At 50.1% G+C, this 14,175-nt stretch overlaps 5 protein-coding genes; 3 read left to right on the top strand and 2 right to left on the bottom strand.

Moving 5' to 3' along the window:
* Positions 1 to 377: 377 nt before the first annotated feature.
* On the top strand, positions 378 to 3,161 carry FFUJ_12188 (uncharacterized protein; the record flags this gene model as incomplete). XM_023581764.1 has 2 exons in its annotated part: positions 378 to 2,921; positions 2,985 to 3,161. The coding sequence occupies 2 exons, from the start codon at positions 378 to 380 to the stop codon at positions 3,159 to 3,161; spliced, it is 2,721 nt and encodes a 906-aa protein (XP_023434410.1).
* Positions 3,162 to 3,860: 699 nt separating this feature from the next.
* On the bottom strand, positions 3,861 to 4,788 carry FFUJ_12187 (probable ribosomal protein L17.e.A (cytosolic); the record flags this gene model as incomplete). XM_023581763.1 has 4 exons in its annotated part: positions 3,861 to 4,013; positions 4,064 to 4,251; positions 4,368 to 4,581; positions 4,786 to 4,788. The coding sequence occupies 4 exons, from the start codon at positions 4,786 to 4,788 to the stop codon at positions 3,861 to 3,863; spliced, it is 558 nt and encodes a 185-aa protein (XP_023435182.1).
* Positions 4,789 to 5,447: 659 nt separating this feature from the next.
* FFUJ_12186 (probable fibrillarin (NOP1)) lies at positions 5,448 to 6,655 on the top strand (the record flags this gene model as incomplete). XM_023581762.1 has 5 exons in its annotated part: positions 5,448 to 5,571; positions 5,646 to 5,693; positions 5,749 to 5,810; positions 5,875 to 6,538; positions 6,597 to 6,655. 5 exons carry the CDS (start codon positions 5,448 to 5,450, stop codon positions 6,653 to 6,655), a joined length of 957 nt encoding a protein of 318 aa, XP_023434409.1.
* Positions 6,656 to 7,419: 764 nt separating this feature from the next.
* FFUJ_12185 (related to cytochrome P450 monooxygenase (lovA)) lies at positions 7,420 to 9,128 on the bottom strand (the record flags this gene model as incomplete). XM_023581760.1 has 4 exons in its annotated part: positions 7,420 to 7,844; positions 7,898 to 8,663; positions 8,717 to 8,842; positions 8,892 to 9,128. The coding sequence occupies 4 exons, from the start codon at positions 9,126 to 9,128 to the stop codon at positions 7,420 to 7,422; spliced, it is 1,554 nt and encodes a 517-aa protein (XP_023434408.1).
* Positions 9,129 to 11,702: 2,574 nt separating this feature from the next.
* Positions 11,703 to 14,175, top strand: FFUJ_12184 (uncharacterized protein; the record flags this gene model as incomplete). XM_023581759.1 has 5 exons in its annotated part: positions 11,703 to 11,783; positions 11,837 to 11,971; positions 12,019 to 12,323; positions 12,376 to 13,668; positions 13,815 to 14,175. The coding sequence occupies 5 exons, from the start codon at positions 11,703 to 11,705 to the stop codon at positions 14,173 to 14,175; spliced, it is 2,175 nt and encodes a 724-aa protein (XP_023434407.1).

Here is a 14,175-nt window from a genome sequence, read left to right as displayed (position 1 = left end):
TGGCTGCACCGATCCGATCCAACCCGCTCGTTTACCTGAGTCTTGACTGCAGCCGACCGAGCACTACATCACAGATTCATTCATTTACTTATTCACACTGGTTACGACAAGAGAGATACAACCCCGGCGGCTATTCGTCTTCAACATTCTTCCTTGTCGCACGACATCGAATTATCATTATTCTTTTTCTTCTTCATATTAAACGCCTTCGTCCTCCTTTCTCTCTTCAGTCCCCGCCATCAGAGTACCTTGACGACATCTTCGCCCTCCGTCCGACCGAAAGCAAATCGCCTCCACCGTTAATTCTCGCAGTCACTCTATTCTGAAAGCGCTCGCTACGAGACCCGAGACTTGCAGTCCTTCGACCCATCGCGATAATGGATCCCAACTGGATTGACGCTATCGACCCGGCATTGAGCCAGAGAAGACCAAGCACTGCTCCTCCGTCTTGTGACGAAGAAATGCCCGCTCTCCTTGAACTGTCAGATTCCCATGAACGAAGCCAAGCGATGTCCGCCGTTACATGGCCCACGAACGAAATTCCGGTTGAGATTTTCGAGATCATTATTTCGTACCTCACCCGCCTCGAGGTCAGATGTTTGCGACTTGTCTGTAAAGAATTTGAGAACAAGGCTTCTGCACAGTACTTTCGAAATGTTGTCGTGCCCTTCAAGTCGGAGCTTTACAGCAAGTTGGATCGTGATGAAAACGGAGCCTTTAAGCGCACATCGTCCGCCCTTCTCTCAAATGGGATGCGCATCTTCCAGTCTTTTGGTCCCCATATCCGGCGCTTTGCGCTGTCTTTGGAGCTTGATGAGGACACGCTCTCATACCCTCCAGTGAAGCCTTCGCAAGAAGCTGTCCCCTCTTTCTGGGGCATATACCGCTGGCCACATGGCACCTACCACCGATATACTGATCTTGAAGGTCTCGAACAAACGGCCGACGAAACCGAGGCCATGAAGGAAGCGCTGAAGTGCTTGGTCAAAGTCACAAATCTTGGACTCTGTTGCGATGCTGGCCTTGGGTTTCTGTCAGGGCCTGATCACATCGCACGAGGTGCAACCACTCTCCATCCCGTGTTTGCAACGCAGAATTGGCGTCACATAGGTTCTGAGTCACAAGCTCGGAAGCAACCAATCGTCACCATGTCCGACCTGAATGAAATGGTCAAGGATTTTAGAAAGCCTGTGTTTGAGAACCCCATTAGTTTCAAGCGAACAGTTTTGCAAAAGATGGCCTCAGATGCTGGGTACTCAGGTGCCCAGATCAACGAAGCTGTGCTCATGCTGTTGGAGACTGAGGGCACCAACATCAACGCGATTGACTTTGACGAGAGAGCAACCATAATCACTGAGATGGAAGCTAGACGAGTAATGGCACAAAACACACATCGTGCTGAATTTGAACCAGCCACCGCAGAGGCGGTCAACCATCCGCTGATTCCCGCCAGTCTCACAAGAGCACAGAAAGAAATGCTCCTCGAGCTCGAGTGGGCGCATCGCGCCATGATCCAGTCCTATGTCATTGGCCTTATCGACAATGCCCGAGACAACTGCTTCAAAAATCTTACCACCATCACGATTGCCAAGATCCCCAGTAGCCATGTGTATATCCTTTGTCGGCATGAGCTATGGCAAAATCTATCGTCTCTCACCAATGTTTCGCTAGGTGTTATTGCCGACTGGCGACGCGTTTCCAAGTCTGCCCCGGGCTGTGTAGAGGATGACACAGTTTCTCCTGTCGAGGCTGTTGGTAAGGTTTATCAACTGCTTAACAATTACATTGGCGCTCAGCCACACATCGAAAGCCTTCACTTTGAATGGATCTGTGGTGGAGAGTTTGCTCCTGGGACATATCAACGGAACCACCACATCCTCCCAGCACCGTTCTTTGAACAACCTCAACTCATGACTCGCATTGATAGCCCTAAGACCAATACGGACGATCTCTTGTCATTGCCGTTTATTAAGCATTTGTCACTCAAGAACTGCTGGGCCTCACCGCATGTCCTTTTGCAAACAATACGCAATATGGCTTTGTCCACACTCGAGAAGCTTGGTCTGGAATCTGTATCACTTTCCGGTCCACCGACTCTCACCCCCCAAGCTCCGCTCCAGCAAGCTGGCGCAGCAAACAATGCTCATCTGCTGAACATGATCGGGATGCACCCTGCACCTCCTGGTGTGCTGGTACCTCCGCCTACTAATATAGCGAACGGGGTTGTTGCACCATTCCCATTTAATGCGACGGCTCAGCCGCTTGCAGGAGTATTTGGAGCGGCATTCATGCCACCGCCACCACCCAACAATCAGGCCCCTCCGCCGCCCCCTCCACCTGCACCTATGGATATCTTACAGCAACCAGATGTATTGTCTTGGGCAGGCATCATAGAGCATTTCTCCCCAAGCATCAAGATCAGAGACATTTTGAGTGCCAGAGACGAGCTGAGTTTGAATATCTCGAGCCAACCAGCCTCGGACCAGCCAGATCCCCTAGCGCAACACATACCTGCGCCGCAACGCCTACTCTCAGATGAGAAGAAGTATACTCTGAAGTGCGTCTCCTTCAAGTCCTGTGGGTATGTTACAGTCGATTCACCGGCTTTAAATACTCGGAGTATCTTGCCGCATGGCGCTCAGGGCCTTGGGGCCAACGGCAATCCGCACATTCAAGATCTATCGCCTCTGATGCAGAAGTGCCGGGACAAGCTTCTCTGCCGGATCGTTCCTTGCTTAAGGAACCAGGAGCTACTGCAGCTTACAACTGCTTTTGGGATGGACATGGGATGGGCCAATGTATATGACGAGCGTACAATTTACGACGCCAGAGCTGATGGTGTTGAGCAACCCGGAAAAGGTCGATTTTCGGGTACGGTTGATGCCGCCAGCATTGCAGGGGCACGAGATGGTGAGGCCATGGTGAGCCTAGACTTCTAGATCAGGCTCTACGGTGTGCATGCTCAATTCCCCGTTCTCATACAGGTCGCTGTCCCGTCACCCGCTGTGGGTAATCCTGTCAATCAACAACCAGTTGGCTTACCGCTCGGTAGCCAAGACAATGGTCAGAACCCTCTGCCAGGGCTGGATGATCAGGACGACGTACATTCCCCACTGTTTCTAATAGATGACGATTCACCATGGACAGATGGTGAGAACTAAACGGTTGGGTGTAGCATTGATGTAATAAAAAGGATGGCATAGGCGTTTGGTAATTGCTTTCGAAAATTGGTATGGAAACAGGCAATCGGGCCTCACAGAATTGGACGGGATGGCTAATGTCGTAATGATCGCTGAATGAAAATCGAGCCAGGGGACTTTGCTCCCATCGCATTCGCTATGTTACCAGTTGGACTCAGTTAGGTTTGCTCAATCAATAGCTGCTGGCAAGCTCTGTATAAATATTGATATCGAAAACCACGGAGTGTGATACATGGTCTGTGTCGCTAAATCCAACCTGATGCAATGCCTCACTCGTGACCAACTATCATGAGCCTCCAGGGTACATGTTGGCTTTTACTAACTAATCACGTCACACTGTTCTGCAGATGCAGGACTGAACATAGGAGGACTTGAATGATTTTATTTCGTCAAGAAAACCTTGCGAACTTTTGCATGAATTTCCCTTTAATGCCATGCTCACCGTAGCCTGCCATACACCAGTTGATGAAAAGCCACGAACCACCCTCGCAAAAACCCTAGAACAATTGATCGAGTTTTGTAATGTAATCTTGGTGTAGTGTCCCTTTGCTCAAGAGTCTTGTCAAAAGTCACACAGTTACAACACAGAAGATGCCCGACGTAAACCCAGTTTTCAACCAGCGCTTAAATTTTGTCTATTTGATAGAGGTTGGTGATTGTTTAAGCGGCGGTGATAGCCTTGCGGAGACGGGCACCGCGCTGGCGCGAGCTAAGGTGCTCGCGCTCGACAACAGCATCGGACTTCTGGACAACCTCCTCACCCTCGGTCAGGATGAGCTCGATGTGGCAGGGGTTGGACATGTAGGGGTTGATCTGTATATGATATTAGATGAGTCTCGAGGCGGAAGAGTTAGAAAACATACACGACCGTGGGCACGGTATGTCCTTCGTCGCTGCTTAGGGGCCTGGTTGACCTGGATGTGCTTGACAATCAGGGCACCGGTGTCGAGACCCTTGGCATCAGCGTTGGCCTCAGCGTTCTTGAGGAGACCGAGGAGGAACTCGGCGGACTTGACGGGCCATCGAGCCTTGGAGACACCGAACTGCTTGCCTATTGATTAAGTCCATCAGCATTTTTGCTCCTCTGACGCATATATACCGTCCGTCTGCGATCTCCGAATTTCTCCAAATCCATCGCTAACGGGGGAAGAATTGGTTGAGTCGTACCTTGGGCGGTGCGGCCAGTGCTGCCGGCATATCGTCGCATGGGGACGGCCTCCTTGTGCTCCTTGACGTTCTCGAGGAAGGTAACAGCGCGCTGAAGCTTCCAGCCGTTGATGGCCTGGGCGGTCTCGCGAGTGTTCTTGAAAGACACTCGGAGGTAGGCACCGCGGGCGCGGGCCGACTTCGAGGACTGGATCTCGGTGGCAGCGTATCGAACCTGTATGCGTAGAAAAAGCCAGAGTCAGCCATGGCACATCGTCAAAATCCATGCCTTCACAGCCATCATAGATAAACACAGCGGTTTCGGGTCAAGATGGACGTTTTGTCAAAAACTGCACCAGCAACTTCGTGACAATCCGTGCAGCATAAATATCCTCCTCTTTCTCATGATGGCGGTCGACGGGGGCTCGCAGTTACTCACCATCTCGGCGACTTGGGTGGTGAGTGACGATTTCGACGACGAACGTGGGTTGGCGGGCGTGAAATTGAGAAATTCTGAGCTCTTGCCCTAACAGATCGGAGGGACCACAAACTCGCTTTCCCCACTCCTTTGGGAAAGAGCCTTAGGGCTGCCTGCCCTGTTAGTGCGATTTGCGAAAGTCAGCCTCAAACGGCCGAAAGAAATGCGAGAAAATGGAGAGCAACGAAAGGAAGACTACGATGGAATGCAAATCGGAATTGAGTAGTATTGAGATATTTTATGACTTGCTGCGTTGTCATTTTGTATATCATTTTGCACACTCAGATGAACCATGTCACCTGACTCTTATCAACTATCACCACGTGACTCTGCCATGCAATATCTTCTCTGTTGCCGCTCTATCCCCGGACCCGTCTCGGAGACGGAGAAACTTGGACTGACAAAGTGGGCCTGAGCTTCATAGAGCTTCAAAAAATTCTTTCTCAAGTGTCTCTCAAAACGCCCAGCGTCCCCAGACAAGGCTATACAAAAGACAAGTTTGGACTTTGATCCACGTCCGCCTTCTCTCGACGATATCCCTTCGCTTGGAATCCTTCTTGCCAACGACACACAGTCGTCTCTAATTCTTCCAAACTTATTCAATTCCTCTTCATCCCCTTAAGATGGCTCCTTTCACTCCTCGAGGAGGCGGCCGTGGTGGTCGTGGCGGCGCTCGTGGAGGCCGCGGTGGTTTCGGTGGTGATCGCGGCGGCTTCGGCGGCCGTGGTGGTGCGCGCGGTGGACGAGGTATGAATAGCGCTCTCGCGGCGTTCCTGTTGCGATGTTGTTGAACGAACTTGAAGACTGACTGTTTCGCAAAGGTGGTGGCCGTGGTGCTCCCCGTGGCGGTCCTCGCGGTGGTGGCCGAGGTAAGCATCTGTCCTCCTCAACAGCATGATGAATGAATACTAACAAAATAAAAAGGTGGTCGCGGCGGTCGCGGCGGTGCTGGTGCTGGCCAGCGAGGCGGTGCCAAGGTCATTGTTGTATGTTGACCCTCCAAGTCTAACTTTTTCGCCAAGTTTTGCGATCTAACTTTTTTCTTCACAGGAGCCTCACCGTCACCCCGGCGTCTTCGTCGTCCGTGGTGGTAAGGAAGATGGTCTTGCTACCCGCAACACAACACCTGGCGAGTCTGTCTACGGCGAGAAGCGCATCTCTGTCGACGAGTCTGTCCAGAACGACGATGGCACCACTACCACCACCAAGATCGAGTACCGCATGTGGAACCCTTTCCGAAGCAAGCTTTGCGCTGCCATCGCCGGTGGTGCTGATGAGATCTACATCAAGCCCGGCTCTCGTGTTCTCTACCTTGGTGGTGCCTCCGGTACCTCCGTCTCTCACGTCGCTGACATTGTCGGTCCTACTGGCTACGTCTACGCCGTCGAGTTCTCTTCCCGATCCGGCCGTGATCTCATCACCATGGCCTCTAAGCGACCCAATGTTGTTCCCATTGTTGAGGACGCCCGTCAGCCTGCCCGCTACCGCATGATCGTCCCCATGGTCGATGTCATCTTTGCCGATGTTGCCCAGCCCGATCAGGCCCGTATTGTTGCCATGAACGCCAACTGGTTCCTCAAGGTTGGCGGCGGTGTTCTCATCTCCATCAAGGCCAACTGTATCGACAGCACTGCTCCCGCTGCTGAGGTTTTCGCCAACGAGGTCCAGAAGATGCGAGCTGAGTCCATCAAGCCCAAGTTCCAGCTTACTCTGGGTATGTTTTACATCCAAGAACCAATAACTTCTTGTCCACCTGAACTAACATATTACAGAACCCTTCGAGCGTGACCATTGTTTGGTTGCCGGTGAGTACCAGCGCTACAAGTCCTAGACGTGCCAGGTCGAGCTGCTGTGTAATTCGCTTCAAATGAAGATTGAGAAGAGATGGTCTGCTTTGTGTCATGCGGTTTTCCAGGTATCTCACGGTTCCCGGTAGACTTTTTGTCTTCAGCTTGTTGCATCAGGGAAAAAATGGTTGACGGCATTTTCTTCAACAACGGCGAGGGGCGTTCCGGGTGGGTTGGATCTGTAAATATCAATGTTTGTCCGAATCTTAAAGCTTTTTTGGTGTTGCGCATCCCAAAAAAGAATCTGAAAAGGAACAAGGATATCAATTACTTATTTTGTTTTCTTCTTCAAACGACTACGGATCTACTTTTCAGCTACAACTGTACTTTTGCCCCGGGACGCGCCGTTGGTTAGGCCGTTGGGAGAGAGATGGCACGGGATCAGAGAGGATTGTACGATGCTATAAGGCCAGGCCAGTGGCTCTCGTCTGCCTGACCTACGACTTGATGATACCCCAATACGATAGCCACGCCCGGAGTCCCAGTGTTGTGTCTTTGTTAGATTAGAACAGTTCGAGCAATGCAATTCGTTACCTCTTAATGAGGTGTCTATGCCCTGATCATCGCTCACGTTTGGCTTTACACGCAAGTCTCGAGACTTTTTGAACTAAGATTTTGTTCTCGAGGCTAGTCAATCTTATGCCTGTCTTTACTACTACGCATTTACAATGCCACATCTATGCTCTATGTACAAGCTAAGTTCAATGTACTGGGTATCAAATAGTTCATGATCATACTCCCCCTTCCTTCAAGCTGCCCACGATCTTCGTCGAAACTCCAGTTCGGTATCTGGAGAGGGAGCCTTGGCCATGACCACAGCCATGGCTTTTGGTCTATCTTCGCCCGCTTTCAAGCGGATATCATAGTTGATGAGTATATGTGCCAGCACAAGCTTGATCTCATTGCTGGCAAAGAAACGGCCCGGGCAGGCGTGTTTGCCTGCGCCGAAATTGATGTATGTGTCGTTGAGGGAAGTGAATTGCCACCGATTGCTGGCCTCTGCTGATTCTTGTCGAAGCTTGTAGAAGCGGAAGGCATCGAAGCGTTCGGGGTCGGGGAAATAGCGCTCGTCGAGAGCGATGCCGGCTTGAGGAGCGAGGACCTTTGTGCCTACCGGCAGTTCGGTGCCGTCAGAAAGGGAGATGGGCTTCATGACCTTACGGATGAATGACGCTATATCATGATTAGTTGGCGTCGAGACATCGACGGGTGTTGTTGGTACTCACTGATGTTTCCGCTAAGACGCTGGACCTCCCTCATGAAACTGTCCAACTTCTTCAGCTTGGCCATGCTCTCCTTGCTCTCCCATCCATTGTCCACTTCCAGAACGCGATACGCTTCCTCTCGAAGTTCTTCTTGTACTTCAGGGTATGCTGCAAGGTCACAAAGGCATTCGCAGAGTAGGTTGTTGGTCGTGTGGATTGAAGCCGCTGCAATAATCAACTGCAGCTCTGCCTGGGTTGTGAGATCGGCCTTTTCCTCCTCTGGCAGTGCTTCAATAAGCCATTGGATCATGTCGTCTGGTGCACCTCCACCGCTGGAAAACTCCAAATCATGGAGACGCTCTTCAAGGATTGGCTTTAGCATTTCCTTGGCAATCTTGATGTCCTTGCGGATCTGGCGAAGCTCTGAGACAAAATGCTGGCCTACAGGTCGAGCCCACTCAGGGATGAACTGTAGCTTGACGCATGCTGTGAAGACATGAACGGCAAAGTGGATCGAAGTGTCCATCCACTTCTCGTTTCGGTTGATGGATGGTCCAACAAAGGCTCTACCACTCAGACGGGCTACAGCACGAAGACTGAAAGGTTGCCATTTCACCGGTGTCCAGTCTTCGCAGGCTGGAAACTCAGTTGCTAATAGATGCTCCAGTTCCTTTTTGAGAAGGGGTACCACGCGAGTGAGGTTCTGTGTGAGTTTTGTTCTAACCAATAGCGCCAGGAGTTCACCGTTGTGGCCTGGAGAGAATTTTGTGTACTTGCTTTGGAGAGCCTATTGATTGTTAGAATTACAGGTTAGAGACGAACTTGAAGAAGTGGTCTTACATCTGACACGGCTTCCGTCGCACTGAGGATATCTTCCGGTAGTCCTTTGAGTTCACCGACGAGACGGGCCGGTACTATGACTTGTACTCCCTCAGTAGCCTTGATCTGATAAACTCGGTCTCGAAACTGGTACAGCATAAGTATATGCGGTGTAAGTTATATTGAGTCGGCAAACCTTTGTGTAGCTGTCCTTGATTAATGTTTCGGCGTCGAATATCCATTTTGTCTTTGAGGCCTTGTAGAAGGGTATCTCAAGATGGGATGTCTGCTTCTTGGGAAGAAAGAACCAAATTGCAATAAGGAAGATGGTGACGGCGATGTAGTATGCAGTGCAATGACCCTCACTGACTAACTGGGGGAGTTGATAATCGACACCAATAGGTGAGGCAGCAAGACTTGATACGTTCTCCATACTGAGTGTGAGGGTGGGTGCAAGAGGGTTCAAGAAGGGAAATAAAGATAAGAAGAAAAGAGACTCTTTGGCAGATAGATAGATATCAAAATGGATGCCTCCTTGAGTACGGTTTCAAGGTGGAAGGCTAGTTCTAGTCTATACCGAGGGTGTGTTGAGTTATAAGTGAGTGGTATCAGTAGTGTATCAGAAGAGTATCCCCTCCATGAAAGGAAACGGCACTGGAAACTTGATCGGTGATGGACAGATTCGCCGAGACTCGTGCTATGTAAACACGCGAGACACAAAATACCCGAAGCGAATCAGAGACAGGGTTTCTTGCAGTCTTTACCGTAGCCGTTGCTTATACAGGTAATATATGTGATATAGAGAGAAAAGAGAGGGTGATGGTGGTACAGTGGCAGAGCCAAGACGGAAGCCGTATGGGACGCCATTCCTTTTGACAACTGGCTCAATGTTGTTGATCCCTTGAGTGGACGATTAAATCTCCGTGTTGTCTTTGAGAGAAGGTCTGAACATCGTTGGTCTGTGTTGTTCTGAGACAGACTTGTTCAAAGAGCCGCTCTCGGGATGTGGCATTTCCGGGTGTTAGTCTGATGTTGGGTATCAGACTATCAGTAGCGTGAGCTGGTTCTATCTAGTTGATGGCCTTGCACACAGAATTGTCTCTAATAAATTGGAGACTTCGCTCATGTGGATGGAATTTGGCCGTCCGCCTTTACCGATCATCGTTGTTGATGAATGGAATGAGATGACTGAGTGAGTTGAAGATCTTGACTCGTTCCGTTACCATATTTGCTCTATGCAGATGGTCAATCTCAGAGCCTCGTTTATTGTCATTGAAGCGTTTATCATCTTAGATGAGGTGCTTCACTTGCAGTACAGTACAGTACAGCTCATCACACAGCTTCAGTGATGGTCATTACATACATGACCGTGCTTCGTGTGATAGTTACCTTGGTCTGGGTAGGTACCTTAGCAAGTCCGTGACTGCTAGGAATGGCCCTAGTTTCTCGGATGTCGGGACTTCCACTCGCTAGCGTCGCTGACCAGCAGCGGAAACTCCAGGTTCCGTCGGGTCCTTGCGCTTCTGGGATATTTCGATCTGCCCTACTCCGTACAGCCAACGGCATGTGTCGATTTCCATCTGAGACCATCTGTATCTGACACTCGGTCGCAACTCTCTTTTTCTCTGTATCACCATCTCCCCTGATGAGAATTACGGCCTGAGATTTCGGATCTGGCTTCAGCGCAAACTTGAGTCTAACATGAGAGATGCCCTTGAAATTCGCTTCGCCTCGCTTCAGCTCGACACGCAGACGAGGCAGCTTTGGGGTAACAGGTGTTACGTGTCTGTTACCGGCTTGTTTGATAGGGCAAAAGCACTATCCAGTCATTAGCTCCACGCATCAGATGCTGTTTCTTTTAACGTCCCATTTGAATCTGAAAAATATTCCTCAAACACGTCTGATGATACGGTATCATCAACTAATTACTTATTTGGATTTCTCCTTGATTTATGGTAGTTCATGCCCACACTCAAGTCCCCTTCAACTTGGCAGACAAACCCTCACCTGTCCTTGAAACCTCGAATATTTATAAGGTCTCAACCCAGGCCTTTTTCGCAATGTCAATGTGACGGGCAAAAGTTTGTCTCAATTGCCGGACATCGCCGCTCTTACAATGGAACCGCGACGAAGCTTCAATCTGGACTTTGAAGCACGACTTCATACTCCTGCGGGATAGCCCTTCCTGGTCTCCTTTACCCATTCAGCTTATCAGCCCGCGGACTCGGAACTGCCTCATCAGTTGTTTTGCAAATGAAAAGTTTTCACTCATGTCGTCAGCTAGAGTCAGCCTCGTCAAGGCCATGTCAGCGTCTTTCAAGCGATAGATCAGATCCAGTTGCACGACTTGCACCTCGATTCCTGCTTCCCAAGGTCCCTTGACCATATTGAGCGGGATGCATGGTTACACAAGCCGTATCCATTTGATAATGAATAGTTCGCCCGTCCGCTACAGAATGTCTCTGCGATCCGCTCCGCTCCTCCTCTTCCGTGACGTCCCCCCACACTGTTCCTGTTTCTATCTGCACTCTCAGAAGCAGGCAGTGCTCGAGAACCAATCATGACAAGCAATGCTTACCCCAGACGCCCGTTGTTGAAAGTTTTTTTACATCTTACTTCGGAGACCCTGGTCCTGGGGATGTTTCTCGTCTTCTCTTTGGCCGATCCGGGTTTATCTATCGTATGCGTCTGCCTTGCCAGCAATCAACTCATTTCGAGCGAGGCACCCGCAGCCACGTCGATGGTAGTGAAGCCAACCGGGCGCTATTCAGCCCATATGCGAACATGATCGACATCAGAACGAGGGAGCCAACTGCAGAATGGGGGGAAATTTTCACTGTGTTTGAGTGGTTGTGAGATATGGGGTGATGGTTGTTCGTGTACTTGGCACGCTCTCTTGATCTATATATCAGACATCGATTCCGCGTGCCCTCAACCGACATTGTAATACGTCAACATCTCTCAAACTTAATGGTCCCTGGCATGCCCCTATTCCGTGCACTTCAAAATGGCAGACTTTCAAGGACTCGGGGCCAAGTTTGATGGCTTCCAGAGCTCGACAAGTGGTAGCTCATCAAGTCCATTTGTAGTGAGTGTTACTCCTGTGATACACTCAAGGCTGTCTCTGATTTCGAGAAGCAGGCCTCTGATACATCTTCACACACGTCGATATCTCTCGCTTCCAACGGCTGTTTGCCACCTCTTTCTACTCATGATACAACAAAATCGCAGCATCATATGAACAACTTCCAGCAATTTGTCGACGATCTTCAATCGGTACTTCCCTGTTATTACGTGCTCATATGATCACTAACAGTCCTTAGGCCGCCAAGCGAGCGTTTCCCAATTCTGCGTATTCTCGTTACACCGAGGTTCAAGTACTCCTGATAAGATGGGAAGAAGACGAACTCGAAGTTGAATGGGAACTCAATGAGCTACAAAGGGTCTTTCACGATTTATACGGCTTCACGACAGATAAGTTTCTCATCCCAACCCAGAATTCCCATCGCAAGCTCAATCACAAAGTTCTGGGCTTTGTGGAAGAACATGAAAATGAAGATACCCTTCTTATCGTCTACTACGGCGGGCATGGGATCATCAACAAAGCCAGGCAGTCAACCTGGTCTTGGTACGAATAGTGTTCTCCCTATCTGACTCAAGCTGACTCGGTGTCTCAATAGTAAGGGTGACAAAAGCTACGCGACTGTGGAGTGGTCTGCTATCCAGACTCTTTTCGAGATGGTCAAATGCGATGTCCTTCTTCTCCTCGACTGCTGTGCTGGTGCAAGTGCTGCTCCTCTGACTGAAAGACCGACAAACATCAAAGAGACCATTGCTGCCTGTGGATTCGAGACGTGGACACCTCGTCCAGGCGCGCAGTCATTTACCCATACACTGATCGAAGTCTTGAAGGAGTGGGCTTCACAGCTCCCTTTCTCAGCCGCGATGCTACATAGCGAGATACTAACTCGACTCAAACACGCTCAGCCTGATCGGTCTTCACAAGGAAGGCTGATCGAGTCGAGGAAGACGCCTGCTTACATTCTCTCAACATCTGATCCACATACTGCTTCCATCACCTTGGGCAGACTGTTTGAAGAAGAGTCTAGCTCAGTGTCGTCATCTCGTGCAATACCCGAGTCGGATCTCAGGAGTCTCTCGGAGAGAGTGCAGGCAGATAATTATATCTCAGCTGAAGACCGTATCCAGGCCTTGTTAGCTGTAGGTGCAAAAGGACAACGAGCGGCGCCGCATGTTCTTCTCACAATTGCACTGGAAGAAGAACAAGCTTTTGATGCAGCGAGTTGCGCTCGATGGCTCAAGCAGTTTCCACTCTTAGCAACTCACGTAAGTGTGGAGTCTATCTACCGCAGTTATTCAACCCTAGTCCTACTTTCTGTGCCAGTCGTTCTTTGGGATTTACTACCAGAACACCCGGCGACTCAGTTTGTGGGCTACGTCAAGTCCCGTAACCTCTTGTCGGTAGATATGGCAAAAGACGGAGCGGCTACGCCAATTCCCATTACCAGACAAGTGACGGGGGACAAAACTGGCGACTCGTTTGTTTGCGTTTCTTCGCTAAGATCAGTATCAGGCCTCAGTAGCTTAGATTCTGGATACGATTCCTGCCTCTCACGACCCGCAAGCTTAGGTGTGGCATTGAGGCAGAATCGACTACCCATGGATGGAACAATGGGCTCCCTGGCTAGCCAAGCACTGGCGAGCAAGAGAAGAAACAAGTTGTCATCAACCGAGCTTCTGGGACCAGACCGGCCAACTTTTACACCAGTCAACACACGTTTCAATCCCAAACAGGGGTCGAGTTTGAAGAGTCGCAGATCAAAACGTCTGGTCGTGTCAGTTGGCGAAGCAGAGCTGGACAACGACAAAATCGGCCACACTTGTGTTCTCTGGTATGGATATGACGTTCAACAGAGCCAGTCCACCAAGAGAACAACACCAAAACCAATTTGGTAAGTAAAATGTTGCATCGACCAGGTTCGGTGGATGTGGCTCTCCAACTATGTGTGGTCATTTCTGCTGGCGCACATTGGAAATCTACACCACGACCCATACATTTATTTTTTTTCAAGAGACGTAGTCACTAAGATTGGTCTAGGAACGAGGACTTTCGGTTTGAAGCACATGACTCGCCAATGTACTACCATTTGAGGGTTTCGGTGTGGGGAGCGCAGATGCTTGAGCTCATTGGCGAGTTACATGTTGATCTCTGTGAGCTTGTATTAAGGGGACAGTTACCAGAGCTCGGAACATGGCAGAATTTGAGTTGCAACGGTGCAGCGGTTGGGAGAATTCGAATAAAGCTGGCATATATGGATACAAACGAGTACGAGGAACAGCAAACCACGGCAACAAAGGTTTCGGCAGCGAAACGACAACAACAGCGGCAGAAGTTGGAACGACAACAGAGCGATGACGGGCAGGCTCGGGTCCACCAGATGGACTTCCAGGTTTGGTGA

Source organism: Fusarium fujikuroi, chromosome FFUJ_chr08, assembly GCF_900079805.1.
Source record: "Fusarium fujikuroi IMI 58289 draft genome, chromosome FFUJ_chr08".
Lineage (NCBI taxonomy): Eukaryota > Fungi > Ascomycota > Sordariomycetes > Hypocreales > Nectriaceae > Fusarium > Fusarium fujikuroi.
The sequence above is the reverse complement of the archived record's forward strand: the minus strand, read 5'-3'. Positions and strand labels throughout refer to the sequence as shown.